The sequence below is a fragment of the Populus nigra genome, chromosome 15, assembly GCF_951802175.1.
Source record: "Populus nigra chromosome 15, ddPopNigr1.1, whole genome shotgun sequence".
Taxonomy (NCBI): domain Eukaryota; kingdom Viridiplantae; phylum Streptophyta; class Magnoliopsida; order Malpighiales; family Salicaceae; genus Populus; species Populus nigra.
The window spans coordinates 11,899,835-11,917,851 of NC_084866.1; the positions used below are offsets into that span (position 1 = coordinate 11,899,835).

General features: G+C 35.3%; 2 protein-coding genes, 1 long non-coding RNA gene, 1 other non-coding gene and 1 pseudogene across 4 annotated transcripts; 3 read left to right on the top strand and 2 right to left on the bottom strand.

Annotated features, from left to right (window-relative positions):
- Window positions 1–609: 609 nt before the first annotated feature.
- LOC133674224 (translation initiation factor IF3-4, chloroplastic) lies at window positions 610–5,134 on the bottom strand. Its single transcript, XM_062095246.1, has 9 exons — window positions 4,783–5,134; window positions 4,653–4,692; window positions 4,445–4,504; window positions 3,796–3,848; window positions 2,747–2,802; window positions 2,605–2,638; window positions 1,734–1,806; window positions 1,538–1,630; window positions 610–1,006 (listed from the first exon to the last, which is right to left on the bottom strand). Exons 1-9 carry the CDS (start codon window positions 5,064–5,066, stop codon window positions 863–865), a joined length of 837 nt encoding a protein of 278 aa, XP_061951230.1. The 5' UTR covers window positions 5,067–5,134; the 3' UTR covers window positions 610–862.
- A 109-nt stretch (window positions 5,135–5,243) lies between these two features.
- On the bottom strand, window positions 5,244–5,814 carry LOC133674225 (heat shock 70 kDa protein-like; annotated as a pseudogene).
- A 2,129-nt stretch (window positions 5,815–7,943) lies between these two features.
- Window positions 7,944–14,489, top strand: LOC133673795 (eukaryotic translation initiation factor-like). Its single transcript, XM_062094687.1, has 9 exons — window positions 7,944–8,326; window positions 9,602–9,673; window positions 10,080–10,175; window positions 10,350–10,574; window positions 11,248–11,345; window positions 12,168–12,255; window positions 12,338–12,688; window positions 12,778–13,020; window positions 13,102–14,489. The coding sequence occupies exons 1-9, from the start codon at window positions 8,162–8,164 to the stop codon at window positions 14,143–14,145; spliced, it is 2,382 nt and encodes a 793-aa protein (XP_061950671.1). The 5' UTR covers window positions 7,944–8,161; the 3' UTR covers window positions 14,146–14,489.
- Window positions 8,803–8,907, top strand: LOC133674983 (small nucleolar RNA snoR103). The gene has a single exon (XR_009835311.1). It is a non-coding gene; the product is annotated as a small nucleolar RNA snoR103 (small nucleolar RNA).
- Window positions 14,490–15,676: 1,187 nt separating the features above from the next.
- Window positions 15,677–16,725, top strand: LOC133673772 (uncharacterized). The gene is made up of 2 exons (XR_009835060.1): window positions 15,677–16,308; window positions 16,425–16,725. It is a non-coding gene; the product is annotated as an uncharacterized LOC133673772 (long non-coding RNA).
- Window positions 16,726–18,017: the final 1,292 nt, after the last annotated feature.

The window sequence follows — 18,017 nt, forward strand, 5'->3', positions numbered from 1 at the left end:
AAAGCACCCCGCACCTAGGGAATCAACTTAGAATGCATCAGTTGCAAAAACTGAACTTCTGGAACAGCTACGTCTCAGAAGTACCAGTTACTTGAAAGCAAATTTATCCGCCAGTGGCCTTTCCGGTTCTCTATACATCCTTTACTCTGAACCTCTAAACTCTTCAAATTTGAGGTACAATCTTGCTGAACTTTCTAATTTAGTGTATAAAACTTCCAGTCCCCATCACTAGTCTCTTTCCAAATCACTACCTTGTGCAGTTGATTGCATTTGTCTATGGAGTAACCATATACCAACCTCCCAGTTTAAAACCTTATCTAGCAACTGCAGGAGGAAGGCTTGCGACATGACTTTCTCAAAAAGTGGCCTGAAATCTTTAACTTGTAGCTCCCGCGTGATATGTCAAACCTTCCAATCCATGACATTTCCCGACCATTTTGTATACAGTCTCCTTTGAGTGATACACTATGTGCTCAAGTTTGTGGCGTATAAATTGGCAACCTATAATCATCCCACTCTAACAATCACAAATAACATTCTTGGACTAGCATGCATATGGAACCACAGTAATGGATTTATACACGATCAAACATTAACAGCATCCTAATCTGCTTCGAACTTAAAAAATAATACATAAATAAATCAGCTTACAAGCAATATCCTGTCTAACCTTATTCAGATTACAAAAGATTACTTTGTTTTAAAAAAAAATGAAATCATGTTTGTAGTACATGTCGTATTAAACTAAAGCTATACAAAATACCAAGATTCCAAACTTAGATTCCAAACTTTCCTACAAAATGTGATCAGGAGTACCTGGCGAGTGTTCCATAATTAAAATCCCTTGTAAACTTGCATGCGCTCACACACCAGCTGATACTTCATCTGCAGCTGACTTGTCTTTTTTCTTGGGAGGTTCCTGAGCTTTCTGTAGAAGAGCTTTATTTGGTACCAGAGTAATAAATGCATTCCTATCACGGAAGTTTTTGCTCTCCTCGGTGGCAAGCTGCAAATCACAGTATCAAATGGAAGTTACAATGCAGAATTCAATGAAGAAATAATGAACATTTCTAAAATTATGAAAACTGAGAACATGCCCGTGATATGCAGGGGACATACTGGTAAAAATTTGCAGATTTTGAAATTGCTACTGAATGGCCCTAACATAGAATGAGCTTGATACTGTTCAGTGAGTCTGTTTGAAAGTATCAAAGCTTATAGGACCAGTCACTGCAATTATTATAAGTAATTTTGCACTGGGTTCTCTCAAACTTGGTCAGCCTGAAATGCACAGGTCTAGACCAGCCTGGTTCGAAAAATTTATCATAAAAAATGCTCCTTTTCTATTCTTTTTTTAGGAACAAAAAAAAACAATTGCTGCATCTTATATAAGTTACATAGAATGAAACAGAATAAAGAATTCAACAGCACTAGCATTCATCCAGACATTGGGAGTTTCAGAATATATAGCATATCAATCTTCCTGTACTTTGTATATTATTTTGAGCATAAACAAATAAAAATACATCATGAGTACCTCTCCAACATCATTTTGGAAACGTCTTAAGAGCTCAATTGCATTATTTCTGAACTCATTTTCACGGCCTTTTAAGTTCACTATGACCTTGACCTGAAATAACCAAACATAATAAATGAATCAGAAACAAAAATCCTGCAAATGGAATCAGAACATGCAGGCATAAATGTCAAGAAAGAAATAAAATAACGCCAACCTTGTCACCATCTTTCAAAAACTTCCGAGCAGCTCTTAAACGCACATCATAATCATGCTGGTCGATATTGTAACTGTCAACAGAATTGATAAAAGCACAGTGTTAGTGTTAGGTTAAACATAGAATGCATAGCTGTAGCTTAGAAGTTAGAATACATTTATACTTGAGCTCTCTAGTAAAGATCTTGAAGAAATCACAGTTTGAAACATATATGCTTCATTTTTGAATGATTACTTTCTACTCGTCATATTTCCGACATTCTGCCTGCTCTAGTGTAGATGCTGTCCAGGCAGTACTGATGAAAGAAGAAGAGTGAACTAATAAAAAGAAAGGGCGATTAAAATTTTAATTGAGAAAGCTCAGCTGGCCCCATGGCCAAGTGGTATCTAGCTACTTCATAATTTGCAGAACGAAGAACTACTCCTATAACAGATCTTTCCTTTTTGCAATGCCACCTAAAATGATGCAAGAGCATAAATTAAGACAAGGAAAAAATTATATCATATATTTCAGGTTACCTCAGAGGTTAATGATCTTGGGAACAACATGCATATGGAAGTAGACTCCACCCACTTTGTAATTTAACTTCTTAGCTTTCTATTTATTAACAGTAAGTTTCCTTTCAGCAATGCTGATACATCAATTTTCAGATGGATATTAAAATTTGCTAATCGATGTGAAAATGTGACTTCGCAAGGATTGAGCATGATAGCATTGAAAGAAGGTCATATTTTGTAGTTATCAATAAGATGTAGCAGTTAATCAACCAGCAACACCATCAATATCACAGCATGCTGCAAGCTGAAGAAAGATAAATGAGATGGCAGCTAAATGAAAAGACATGCTAACATTTTAAGAGTACATTGTTTACCCCATTTTAAGCTCCTTCAAATCCATGCGACTTGCTAAAATTTCAGAGCACACTTGGTCAGTATACATTCTCATAAGAGAATTTAGTCATGCAGTAAAGCATCAAACTCTAAAATAGAGGATAAAATAGAAGAGGCATTCACCAGCACTTTTCTTCTGCTGTCCTCTCTTTTTCTTTTGCTGTTCATATCTAAATTTGCTGAAAGAGAAGCAAATCAAGGATTATGGCAATTTTCAACTGAAAACATTTGCAATGCACATCAATGTAGAAAGCCTACTATAGAATTGTACAGGGCATCAATTTTGAACAATGTCTCAACACGGGATTCCCCACCAAAGAAAAAAGAAGATGAGCACTTTCTTCCATCCCAATATTCTTCCAGCAAAGGGCCGTATCTATTACTCAAAATCAATGGACAAGCACAAAAAATAGGGCGATGCAATTTTATTTTGGTTATGTAAAGAAAATAAGCCCAAAAATAGCTGAATGCCTAATTGATTTTTAAAAATAAGATAGACCAGCAGAGAAGACATGAGCTATACAGGTCAAAATGGAAGCATAATTTGCAACCAAAACATTGGATAAGTTATACAGCTTATGGTAAAAAGACTACCAAGTTAAGAGGCACAGATTCTAATATCGAAAGCAAACACTCTGTGTCCTGGAGGTTAAAAAAGGCAGAACCAGAAATGGCAACCAATAAATAAACCTACATGCTCTTCAATAAACATGGTGTCACGGGCAGCATACAAAACCCATATTCTAAAGAATAAAATTCAAAAAAAAGTCCATTATACTTAAAAATCCCAGTCAGCAAAAACTTTTAAATTTTATATCAGGCTTACACAGAATAAAAGAACATAGTTATAGATCCTACCACCCTTAAAACCTATAACTCAATGGATTATCAAGCCCCCAACCGCAAATATAGATCTATACATTCCATAGTTTATTATTCCCACCTTGATATCAACAATACTGATAGCACAAGGGGGGAAAATAGACAATCTCAATGCTTGTTGTTTGAGGAGATTTAATTCAATGATGGTTGACACTATTTAAAATGTGCAACTTGGTTTGTCTTCTTTAATTGATGTTGAGAAATAGCAAAGATGTAAAAAACTTCACCACATAAACATACATATACTTCATTTCATTTATTTATAAAGGAAAATGCTAGGAGAGTCATACTTGTAATCCATTATTCTGACAACAGGAGGGTCTGCATCCGGAGACACTATCACCTGCAAAAAACAGAAACAAATCAGAAGCTCAGGACGAGAAGTTTGATGTGCGTTAGACAAAGGACATAGTTGCAACACCAACAGCATACGTGCCGCATCCAATTTACCAACCAAAAAGGAATGTTGGCTCTGTGGGGGAAATCAATGCTTTTTAAACAAAAGAATATACTTATTGAGGACCATAAAGTAGAACACTTACTCTGTTACTATCACAACAAAACAAACAATTCCCTTCTGGTATTTAACCAAGAAGATGGCAAGTGTTTCACATTCAAATTCACTATTGATGATCATAATAAGGATATAAAAAAAAATTGAACATTGTTAATCTTTATTTTCATCATCCACGTAAATTTGATACACCGAAGTCCGGCCACAAGAAAATATATTTATATATGGATGCTAATGCTTTTCGATGATGAACTGAGGAAACAATGCAGTCTAAACCAATTGATAGTTATGAAATGGAACCTTTTTCCTCACACTATATCATGCAATGTAGTCATCAGTAAAGAAACCACATCTTTATACAAATAAAGTACGTAAATTCACAATAATTTTAAAAAAATAAAAATAAAATAAAATGAATAATATACCAAATCAAGCTCGGTATCTTCAGCCATTTGAATTGCATCACGAACAGTTACCACTCCAACCTTAAATGAATAAATAAATCCACTATCAGTTTTAGTTCTAAAACTGATCAAATTTATAATTAAAAGAGGGATAAAGGTTCCTTTTTTTTTTCTTTTCTATTTTCTCAGCTACCAAACAGAAAACAACATTTCATTTTTTTAAACTAACCATATTCTGTTGCTGGTCAATGAGTCTCACAGTAGCTGACCTACAAAAAAAAAATTACAAAAAAAACTGTAAATTACAATTTATTTCATTTCAAAATCACACAAAAATAGCCATTAATAATAATAATCACCTAATGCTAGATATATTAAGAGCCTGGTCATCATCGGAATCACTCTTCCGCGGCCTCCGCGAGTCATAGGATCGTGGACCGCCGAAACGGGCAGTGGTGACGGGGCTGGGAGAAGAGCACGGGAGAGAGTCCGGTTTGGAGAGATTCGGGTTGTGAAACCGGAGGCCGAAGAGCTTGGAATCGAGAGAAGAAAGACAGAGCGCGTAGTGTGTCGTTTTGGTTGTGGTAGTCCGGGTTACTAACGGAAAACAGCTGCTGCCGCTAGCGCTGGTGATACCAGCCATGGCTTCTATATTTTTTTTTTTTCAAAATTTAAAGAGAAAAATAACTATAAGTCATAAGAAATTCTTTTCTTATCCAGACATATTTTGAGACTGAAGTCTGATCTGAAGTGAGCGAGCATTGTGGGCTGGCCTAGATGGAGAAATTTAGCCCATAATAATTTTGAAGGCCCAACTAGGTTATATGCATAATTCTTCCAACTCCTTCAACTTGTCCTCAAGTTCATCAATTTCAGCCAGTTGGTTCCAGTCCCTGCCTTCTCATCAATCTTCTGCTAATCTGCCGGGTCCAATTTCCCTGCAATCTTCTCGTCCTTATATGCATAATTCTCTAGAGCATTCTTTGCTTCCACCTTCTTCTTCACCTCCTCATCTTCCGCCCTATTCTTCTCCGCGTCTTGCACCAACTTGTCAATGTCTTCCTTGCTCAACCTTCCCTTATCATTGGTAATGGTGATCTTGTTCTTGACCCCAGCAGTCTTGTCTTCGGCTGTGACATTCAACATCCCATTTGCATCAACGTCAAAAGAATCAAAAGAAACAATAGGATTATCTGCTATAAAAACTAAATGGAAAAAAAAAATTAGAGTTAAAAAAAATTAAAAAAAACTTGGAAACAAAAATCACATGAAATAAAATATAGAGATAAAATTAAAAATAGATTAAAAAAACAGCAATCAAGATAATAACTACCAATTTTAATGAAAAAAATAAAATAAAATACTTAGAAATAAAATTATAAAACAATAAACTTCAATAAATATTAAAATCAACACGAACAATAATCAAATTATTAAGGTTCAAAATCAAAATAAATATAAATTGAAAGATACAATTGAATTTTAGAAGAATAGATACAAACTCTGAGGTTAAGAAAAAAAAAATAAAAGTCAAACACTTTTAAGATATAACAAAAAGTAGTTTTCTTCGTTGAATGGCCTTGCACACATCATTTATATGCTGGCACGTGTTAATTATTATTTTTTATAATATTTATATTCGTTAAGTTATCAAATTATCCTTAATTGAAACGGATAGTAATGGAAAAACCATAAAAAATGATAAAAATATCCTTAAAACAACAACCTAGGTTTTAAAATTTCAAGGTTAAATTTTTAATTTCATTGTTTTAAAAAATAAAAAAAATATCAAAGTCGTTTTGCAAAATCTTAATATTTTTTTGTTTTTAAAAATAATTAGATTATTTTACTAATTTAAAAAAAAATAAAAAGATCAAAAAACTCTCTTACACTAGCTTTTTTTTTTAAGTGTAATTAAATCTTTGTACTGTTTTTTTTTAAATACCTCCATCTAATTTGTTAATGCTAATTAAACCTCGTGAAATGATCATTTTACCTTTTAATTTGCATTTCTTGCACGGCACAATGTGTTTTGCTCCCTATGAATGACTCAGCACTCTTATTTTTTTATATATAATTATAGTTTCAATTTTTTAGAGGATTGAATTATTGAACACATTAAAGTGGGAAGCCCTTGCTAACCACACGAAGTGGAACACCAGCTGCCGACCCTCGCAGTTACGAATAATTAAAACATTACTATGTTTAATATAGTAGTTATAGTTGTTTTTTAAAATATTTTTTATTTAAAAATATATTTAAATAATATATTTTTTTATTTTTTTAAAATTATTATTGATATCAACCTATCAAAATAATTTTAAAATATTAAAATAATATTAATTTAAAATAAAAATAAAAAATTTTAATTTTTTTTAAATATTTTAAAATATATAAACAAACCGGAACTAAAATAGAGAGAAGAGAAATAAGTTAGATCACAAAGGTAACAACAGAAGGTGGAGGGCTAAACCGGCACGTGTGTGTTAAGGCTATGAGCTGTCACTTTGACATTCGGCCAGAAGATAAGCAACTGAGGGCACCGATTAGTGGGCCCCGGACGATATAAGTTTAGGGCAAACACGAGCTAAAATAGGAAAAAGAAAACGTCCTCTCCCTGTTTTGTTTAAGGATCATGCTTCCGTATTTATCTTTGTTTTGAAGTCCCGATCTTGTCCTTGTATAATTTTTAGTTCACACGCTGGATTTGAAAGTAGTTTACCTGCCCGTCCGGGTTGCTTCTCTTTTTTAAATAATTTTCAAATTGTTTTTTTTTTAAGAAATATTAATTTAATATTTTCATAAGTATTTTTTTATAGTTTTAAGATGTTGATATCAAAAAAATAAAAAAATATTATTTTAATCATGAGAAAGTGAGATTATTGGAAATATTTTTTTTCTAATTTTTTAATTAATTATTTTTTAATTTTACTACTCAATATTAAGTTTATTTAAAATTAAAATTTATAATTTATCTTGATTTATTTTTTATAGAATTATTATGATATCATAACTAGATATGCAAATTGATAAGTTAATTTGTGTTGATTCGAGTTGATACAATATATTTTAATCTTAAAATTCATTTTAAATTAAATTATATTTTTATAAGTTATATATGTTATTTCTATTACTTCAATTAATTTTTATATAATTTAATTTTTTTTATTGAAAAAATAGTAATAATATTTAAATATTTTTTTATATTAAAAAAAATGATTTGACCTATACACCATGATGATTGGCAAAGCTACTTGGAGACTATATGTCATCCTTTTACTTTAGATATTCTTTGGAAAGGAATTGGAACTATTGAGATAGTTTTTATCATTGCAAAAAAGCACCAGAAAAAGATGATTTCTTTGTTATTTTTAATTCTATGAAAAAGCAAAACTCATCCAGCATCTTTTACTAAAATTCCCAAGCGGAAGGACACCGACGTAATTACATAAGCAGTCCTAAATACAGCAGGAAAAAAGTAAAAAAAAAAAACTCACCACCTATAGAAGGGTTTGGTTTTTCTCTCTTTGTCGACCGGCCTCACATACTCTCTTCTCTTCTTTGCTCTTCGCAGAAGAGAGAGTAGAAAACCCAAAAAAACCTCTCTTTTTATCTCTCTATCTTGAATCAGCTCTTGCTTTTATTATTAGCAGCTGAATCTGTCACTTTCTTGGTTTATTCTTTCTTTTTGATTGGACTGTGTGGATTGGAATTTAAAAACGAGTGAAAGACCGAGTTATGCAGCAAGGTGATCAGACGGTGTTAAGCTTAAGACCTGGTGGTGGTCGAGGGAGTAGACTCTTCAATCCTCGCTTGGAGCAGTCCTCTTCTTCTACATCTTCTTCTGTTTCTTTCGGTGATCTCCCTCTCTTGCGTCCTCATGGCGGTGCTACTTCTTTTAAGGTTTTTATCATTACCCATCTTTGGATCTAGAAACTTTGCTATGAAAACCTGTATGTTTTGATTTTATGCGATTGGTTTTGTGGTCTTGTGGGATTGGTTTTTCTGGGTTAAGTGTGGATTGGATTTGAAGAAAAATTGGATCTGTCATTTATGGTTTCATTACTTGCAATATCTAATCGTTGTTCTTATTTTTTCTTTTGTTATTTTATCTTGTTAAGAGTGACTGAGTTTGGTTTTTTCTGGATTAAAAACTGAAGTTCGGTTATGTCCTGTTGGATTTGGTAACTGTTCTGATAATCGGTTCAAGGTCTACTTTTGAAATCCAGCAATCTACCATGTTTTTAAACTGCTGTTCTGTTGATTTGATTTTGTTAAGAGTCAGAATGTTGTGTTGTTGATCGATAATGAAAAAGGTTATTTCATAATGAGAACTTGGAAAGGTTGGGAATTTGTAGTGTCCTAATTCTTGGCTGGCCACTTGATATGTGTACCTGCTGTAAATATGGACGAACAGCAATATGTAGGCTTTAGGTGGGTGTCTATTGAGTTTCAGATTGCCCATAAAGGACCTACTCACATTCAGACTCTTAGGAATATTGATGATGAAACGTTGGAAGTTTAGTTAGGTTCTACTTCACAGTCTATTCTACTTGACGTGGGTAGTAGCTTCTGGTTTAGCATTCATTGAGCTTTGTATTCTGCAAGGTCGAAGTTCAGCTTTTTCCTTGCCTGTGATTTACTATATCAAAAAGAATGGAGCTTTTGAATGTGGTCGGGCCAAGTAAATTTCATCCGTTCTATTAGCACCATTGTTTTTATTCATGAATCCTCCATATAGAACATTATAAAGTCCATTGACGACTTGAGTTTAATTATCCATGTGAATGATGTTAAGCATGCCCTCTTCTGCCATATTTTAGAATCCAAATATGTAAATCACTTATGCTGGTATGATGCATGTTTTAGTTGAATTCTTCTGCCTATTCACCTTTTAATTATTTACGGATGATGATAGCAATCTTTTTGTGGATTCAAGGCAATAGTTATCTTTTTGTGGATTCAAGGCAATAGTTTAATAATATTAGTGTATATCTGTGGCATCAGTTTCAACACTGTATCTTAGTTTTGTAAGCCATACCATACATTTTTCTCAGTTATGCTATTGTCGGGGTTTTTCCCATAACACTTGCTTCCTGCAATAGCTTTTTTTTTTGGCATATTAAACTTGGTTGATTTTTTTGGAAGCTCTTGACTCCAATTGTATTCTTCTTATAGACTGGAGACTTGCGTTTTGAGGGTCGTGAGCGTGTTCGGTACACTAGAGACCAACTGTTGCAGCTTAGAGAGGTATTGATCTTAAATATGCAGGAGGACATGATTACTTATTAAGCTTGTTGGCATTGATTTTCCAAAGAACTTTTAATTCTTGGTTCATGTGCTGATCTGGGTGGCATTTATTTGTTGCATAGAGCATAAAAAATTAGTGTAAATATATGGCGGGTGTTTCATTTCAATTTTCATATACAGATTCATCCTTTCAATTTGCATTCTTTTGCTTGCTATTTCACTCTCTTTTAAAATTTGGTTTCATATACTTTCTGTTCAGAAGTATCCTAATGATTATAATGGTGAATAGAGCACGGAGATGTGTATTCTGTAAATAGCATTGTTTTGGGAGGCTCATATCACTTGGTATATATTTTTGTATGCTTCGTTTATTTGTTATTTGATCTTGGCTGTTATTTTCTCATAGGCTGTTGTAATCTTTGATGAGATTCTAAAAATCAAACAAGAAATTGAAGCTGAGCTTTTTGGTGAAGATCAGAGCTGGAGTCGTGGAGAAACCAATGTGAGTCTTTGTTCCATTTTGATTTGCCTCCTTAAATTACCCCTTTCGTTGCAAGAAGCGGCTGGGGGTATAAAAGTGCTAGATAAGAATGGAATCTAGTTATTTTGATGTTTCATAAGTCCTTTGTGGTAGATTGATGGTGTTTATAGTAATGATTTCTTTTGCTCCTTCCAGCCTCCAACTCAATCTCAGATTCGTTATTCTGAGCCAGACAATCGTGATTGGCGTGGTCGTTCTGCTCAATTTTCTCCATCTGGAGAGGAGAGGTCCCGGGATTCTATTCGAGAAAATAGAGACTTTGGTGGGAGATATGACTCCAGGCAGCAAGAAGGCAATCAATCTAATCGTCAAGACCAGCTCAACTCCCAATTCGCGAGAGCACAAATCTCTTCCCATCAGGTAATTTATGCCTCCCTCCTTTTATTTGCTTATGGCAATCTTTTTGAATAATTGTTTACCTATCCAGCTAAAATTTTCATATTTGCTATTCCGATACACACTTAATTTGTAGTGTGTAAAGCCATTTAATGGCATTGTCAGAACTAGAGTTTCTTCTAAAGTAAATTTTTTACTATATCGAGAATAATAATTTACTCACAAGATTTTTAATCCAACAACTTTTCTTTTGCATATCATGGAAAGTTTGACCTGAAGCAGTTAAATTGTAGATGCTCTTGCCATCAACCATATCATCTTAATGAAATGCGTACCATTAGAAGTTTCCTTTAGCTTCTTGTTGAACTTCTAATTATGAATAATGTACCAAAAGTGCAGGCAGCTTTTGTCTCATTCTTTTGCTGTATTACATAAATTTGGTAACATTTTAGTTCAATGGAACACAATGACTATCGAACCATAATATAATAACTCTGTCTGGTTCAAGATATTAATACAATTTTTTCAGGTCGGTTCCTCATCTAGATGATCTTAGTTCTACTATGAATTCTTTGACCTTCTCCTTCACTCTACTCTTCGTTTGTTATTATGCTGTATTCTGGTGCTTTCTTTAAACTAAGTTATGTGCTCATGTTTTATTTTAGCTTCCAACTCCTGTATTTTCCTTTTAAACCAGGGAGGACCTGCTCCTGCTTTGGTCAAGGCTGAGGTACCATGGTCTACTAGAAGGGTGAATCTTTCTGAAAAGGATCGTGTCTTGAAGACTGTAAAAGGGTAACTGATGCTGATGATGTCCTATGTGACTATTTTTTGAGTCAGAAAATATCAAATGGGATACATGTGTCATTTCATGGTTATGGCCTGAATGCAGTAAGGTCTGGGTACAGGCTTACTTGTGCTATTACCCAAGACATGGTTGGCTTCTCAAGCATCATGTTTTTATGTTAAAATCTCCACATGAAAATGTGGACTTGTTGGCAACTTGACAGCATTTTGGTGATATTTTATATCTGGAATATAGTGCAGTGTCCTCAATTGCACAATCACCTTGGGTTTTCGCATATTCTTTTTTATGTTAAAATCTGTATAATTTGATTTTAATTTTGAGTAATGAAAGCATCCATGAAGCTCTTAAAATCGAAACATCAAATTTCACTTAGAATAATTTTTTACAATTCAAGAATTTCCCGGCCATGGTTTTAGAATTTGTTTGAAGCATATAGTATGCACCACATAACAAATTGGATTTCTGACCATAGGACATTTCACTATCCTGGAACTGGTATTTATTACAAACATGAAAATAAACATGTGTTTTTGATTGTCATCATTGCCATTGACAGCAATGGATAGCCTAAATGGATATGTCAGTCCATGTAGATTCTGGTTCGATTTTATTTTCTTAACCTTGGTTCTTTCTCACCCATTAAATTGCCAGAGATTCTCATCATTTCCTTCTGTACTTTTACCTATTTGGATTATATGGCTCTTTATGTGATTCAGACTCATGCCATTGCTTTCAATAAATCTGAAGGGCTTGTTCAATACAAGTATTTATGGTGGCTATATGCTGAATGCTCTCTGTTTTCTGTGCAGTATACTGAACAAGCTCACCCCTGAGAAGTTTGATGTTCTCAAGGGTCAACTTATTGACTCTGGAATTACATCAACTGATATCCTGAAGGTTAACTTTTTGGTTCATATTTTTTCTATTCCTTTAGATTTATACAGCTGCCAGTTGAGCTTAAGGTTGATTCTGAATGCAGGGTGTGATATCACTTATATTCGACAAGGCTGTTCTTGAACCCACATTCTGCCCTATGTACGCACAACTGTGCTCTGATCTTAATGAAAAGCTCCCCTCATTCCCATCAGATGAACCTGGTGGGAAAGAGATCACATTTAAGCGGGTGCTCTTGAATATCTGTCAAGAGGCATTTGAAGGTGCTGATAAGCTGAGGGAGGAATTAAGGCAGATGACAGCTCCAGAGCAAGAGCTTGAGCGTAGGGATAAGGAAAAACTGGTCAAGCTTCGCACTCTTGGAAACATGCGTTTGATTGGAGAGCTTCTGAAGCAGAGCATGGTTCCTGAAAAGATTGTCCATCATATTGTTCAGGTTAGCAGTGGAGCTTCCACTTGTATAACTTTTCGTGACACTGGTGGAGGTTCTTAGGATTGCTTACAGCTACTTTGCTATGTGAACAGGAGCTTCTAGGGCCCGATAATAAAGGTTGTCCTGCAGAAGAAAGTGTTGAGGCCATATGCCAGTTCTTTAATACCATTGGTAAGCAGCTTGATGAAAGCCCAAAGTCGCGACGAATAAATGATGTGTACTTTGGTCGATTGAAGGAACTGGCATCAAATCCTCAGCTGGCTCCTCGACTGAGGTTCATGGTGCGCGGTGTTCTTGACCTACGGATGAACAACTGGATTCCTAGGCGTGAAGAGGTAAGATTTCTATGCCATTAATTTCTAATTCAGCTAATAGATGCTGTATTTATGTAAATATTTTATTGGTTGTCATTGCAGGTCAAAGCTAAAACCATCACAGAGATACATTCTGAGGCAGAAAAGACTCTTGGGCTGCGTCCTGGTGCTACTGCAAGCATTAGAAATAACCGTGGTCTTATTTCCACCGCTCCAGGGACTACTGGCCCTGGGGGCTTCCCCATCAACCGACCTGGCACTGGGGGGATGATGCCTGGCATGCCAGGAACTAGGAGAATGCCTGGGATGCCTGGAATTGATAATGACAACCGGGAGATACCTAGAAACCGCCCAATGCCAAGGGGTGATGGTCTTATGCAGCTTGGGGGACGTGTCCAATCACCAATGTTTAACAAGACATCACTAAACACCAGGCTGTTACCCGAGGGCAGTGGTGGTTTTATAGGTGGTAGGAGTAGTGCCCTCCTGCATGGAAGTGGTGGTCCTCCTTCTAGGCCATCAAACTCTGGTTTTGGTGCAGAGCCTCCTGCTCAAGCCTCTCTACCTAGTAAAACCCTTCCTGCTCCTTCCATGCCTCCAGTTTCAGAGAGACCAGTTGTTTCAGCTGCTAGGGTGAATCCTGATGATCTCAGGAGAAAGACTGTCTCACTCCTGAAGGAATACTTCAGTGTCTTGCTTCTGGATGAGGCATTGCAATGTGTGGAGGAGTTGAAGTCTCCAGGTTATCACCCTGAAGTTGTCAAGGAAGCTATCTTCATTGCACTAGAGGCAAACCCACCATGTGTTGAACCAGTTGCCAAACTTTTGGAATATTTGTTTTCCAAGAAGGTCCTCACAGCTAAAGACATAGGGACTGGGTGCTTACTCTATGGTTCTATGTTGGATGATATTGGCATTGATTTGCCAAAGGCACCAAATAATTTTGGTGAAATTATCGGGAAATTAGTTTTGGTTGGGGGATTGGACTTTAAAATGGTAATAGAGGTCCTTAAGAAGATGGAGGATGATATGTACCGGAGAGCCATGTTTGATGCAGCAATAAGGGTCATTATTTCAAGTCCGGATGGGCAACTTGTATTAGACACTCAAGCATCCGCCATTGAGGCTTGCCAGAGTTTGTTTTAGTAAGTCTACCATTCTATTACGTGAGTACTTCACCACCTGTATCCAACTTTTTTGTGCTTACGTTTACTTCATAACGCCCCGCCTACACCATTTTGAGGCGAGCAACTTGTACTATGTGATAAGGTGGAGCTGCCAAGAAATATTTTTTGAGTTGTATATTTTTTCCTGAGATCATAGTTGTGTGTTACCGAAGAAAGAAATCAAACCATAATGCTGTGGATGTTGGTCTCGTGTGCCTGTAGCTCGAGAAGCATGCCCCTTCAAGGGATCCAGTTGTTTTGTATTTGATTAGTTTTCAATTTTTGTTCTCTTGACTGAGTAATTTAGTTTATTATTTGAACTCAGCTCATAAATCTTACTCTCTACATCCTCACTTGTATCACCTTCTGTTTGTTGTGCTGTTGCGTTCTCTGCTGCCCATCAGTTTTGATGCTAGCCTGATTGCTGGTGCTATAATATACCAGATTTAGTTGGTTTTGAAGGTTAATCTGCTCCTTCCACATTTGATTATGCTTCCTGCAAGCTGCCATGGTTTCAAGAGATGCAAGCTGTCGGCGTGCTATAATTATGCAACAGAAGTCCTTGCCAAATTATATCCTTTCTTGACTTCGGTAATTTTTGGTTTGTTAAGAGGAGCCAAATCCTGTTTTGCCATCCAGCTTCAAAAAGAGGATCAAGTGGTGGCGGTGGCGTGAGTGGTGGGATTTGTCTGGTGGAAAGTGACAAGTGAAGCGTAAAGTGTCAAGCTGGTCACAGGACATCATAATCGGAGCTTGAATTTATAGGTTGGAAGCTTGCAGAGAGGATGCCTTCCAATTTTTAGGTCGCATTTCAATGTCTCTGGGACAAGAAACCCCACTGGAATAATGGATAGGGTTGTGTGAAGAGGGCATTTCACCCTCTACTTTTGATGGGTTATTATCAGTATCCGGTACCGGTCCGGTATAGAGCGGTGGTTCCCTTGATAGGGTCCCATGCAAACAATAAAAATCGTCGACACGAAGAAGATTCAGCAGAGGGTGTTCCCTTAAATTCAAATACACGGCTTCAACTTTCAATGAAACTGACAGTGATTCGATGTGGATCCCTAATTTCTCCATGATAATACATTTTTACAAGGCAAAGAACTGTACTGCATCAACCTCTTTGTTATTTAGTCAAATTTTCTTCTTTTTTTTTCTGGTTTTTTTTATAATTATTATTATTATTATAACAGTCTTCTTCACCATCACCTCATCACTACCACTCTTATTTTTTTTTTTATCACCACATTCACTTTCTTTATTATTATTGTCACATCATAACCATTAATATTATCATCTTATTATTATCATAATTATTTTATTATCACTTTTACAATTATCTTTATCATCAGCACTATCATTAAAAATATTTATAAGATATTTTATTATCACCAAAACAGCTTCTATTGCAAAATAATTACTTTTTATTTTTTAAAAAAAATATAACGATCCCACTTCCATTATATAAGCGGATCTCCTTGTAAATAAAGCATACTGAACTACAAAGCTCAAGATTCTCCCGCGTTAAGTGAACTTCAAATTAAAAGTATAGCCTCAAGTGAAACCAGCAACTAACACCAAAACGGCATCGGCGTCATCAACAGATGACTAATCACTGAAGCTCACCGTTGTAATTTCACTCCTGCGATCAAAACTTCTGCAGAAACAGCCTCCTCCTGCTCCTCCTCCTCCTAACAATCTTCCTTCGGAATCCGACGCTCTTCGCTGGATTTTCATCGATCTCTATTCTCTGTTTGGAACACAATAAAATGCAGACATTTGAGTCAAAATTTAACGCGATTAGGTTTTGACAAAACAAACAGAGCATAATTGCGCTCTGTTTTGTTTTTTTTTTTTGAAAGACTGAAGAGCGAAAACAAGAGCTTCGACTGAGAGAAGATCTCAAGGAAGCTGAAGGTTATAGAATTTGTTTCTCTCTCTTTCCGCTTAGGTTTTTCAAAAAAAATTTTCTTATTTTTTGTGTGTGTTATAGATGCTTCACAGTGTGATTTGTTTCCACAAACTAGGTTATGCAAATGCTTTTTCTTTAATAATTTGGGGAAATTAAGGCCTAAGCAAGCCGGAGACGGCTCTGATCGCAGATTTAACGATGCTCTTCACCGTCGATTTCTTAGACAAGGTCTCATTATTCTCATTATCATTATGACTGATATAACGATTTTCACTCTTAATTTATTAACTAGGTTCATCAGTTCATCAATATAAATTACATGACTGGATTTTTTATTTTTGCAGTGCCGTTAAAGATAAACAAGGAAGAAGAACAAATAATTCAAATAGAAAACTACAATTTTCGGGTGATTCGACTGACCATTTTTACCTCAAATTAGCGGCATTTTGAATCAGTGCGGTTAATTGAGTTAATTCAAGTGCTGTTGCGTAATCTCCAGGAAATAGTATTTTCTTTAATTTTTTAACACCATGAATGGAATATTTATTGCTTTGAAATGCGTTTTGATTAATATATTTAATTTGCTTCACATGAGTTATCTGTAATTTTTGACACTATGAGATCAATAGAGATTTGTTTTCTTCACTTCTTCCCGATCGACCTTTGATACATGTGGAATTAACTTGAAGCATCTTCAGCAGACATTTTTTTTCCCTCTCCTGTCAGTAGTCGCTAAACGTACATATTAGTTCATTTATGAAGAAATCAGTGGATTAATGTGATCAAAATCTTGTTCAGAGGAGGGGATTGGGGGAGTTACGTGGGAAAGGCGCTAGGAGGCAATGAAGCAACGTCTAAAGGAAAAAATAGAACTAGGGTTTCTCGAGCGCCAAGGTTATAGCTATAATAACAACAGTTTATACGGTAGCAAAACTTAGGGTTTAATTTTGTTAAGTAATATTTATTTAGTTTTATTTATTAAGGGTAGAATATATTTTCAGTTTAACCTATATATAATTTCTTTGTATTTAGGTTAACTTAAACATTCATAATAAACATCTTATTGAGAATTCTAGCCTCCTTTTATGTTTGATCAGAATAACTTTAACATGGTATCAGAGCCTAGTTGATCGAACCCTTGACTTGTTAATTTTATGGAATTCGCTGCCCTTGTATAAATCATGTTCACCAATGTCAGAGCCACTGCTCGTATCAAAATTGTTATCACCATCCACTTCATTCCCTGTAGGATGTTCCAGCACGCTCAATGCATTCCTATGAAGCTTAACTTCAGATTCATTTTTCAAAACATCAGACATGAGTTGTTTGACCTATTAAAAGATGGAGGATGAAGATCAAGTTTTGTGCTTGCGGCTGAAGAATTAATATCTGAAACTTTATTTTAGATTTTTCAGCTTCTGCAATTTAGTATTTCTGTTCTGCCTCTGCAATTGTTTTGGTATTTCGTCTTCTCATCAGTCTCTGCAATTTGGAATCAGCTTCTGCAATTTGGTATTTCTATCTGTCTCTGCAATTGTTTTGGTATTTCGTCTTCTCTTCAGTTTCTGCAATTTGGAATCAGCTTCTGCAATTTGGTATTTCTATTTGTCTCTGCAATTGTTTTGGTATTTCGTCTTCTCTTCAGTTTCTGCAATTTGGAATCAGCTTCTGCAATTTGGTATTTCTATCTGTCTCTGCAATTGTTTTGGTATTTCGTCTTCTCTTCAGTTTCTGCAATTTGGAATCAGCTTCTGCAATTTGGTTTTTCTGTTCTGCAATTTGGTATCAGCTTCTGCAATTTGGTATTTCTGTTATGTCTCTGCAATTGTTTTGGTATTTCATCTTCTCTTCAGTTTATGCAATTTGGTATTTGAGTTAAGTTTCTGCAAGAAAAATAAAAAATTTTGGAGTGATATTTTGTCTTCCGCTTCTGCAAA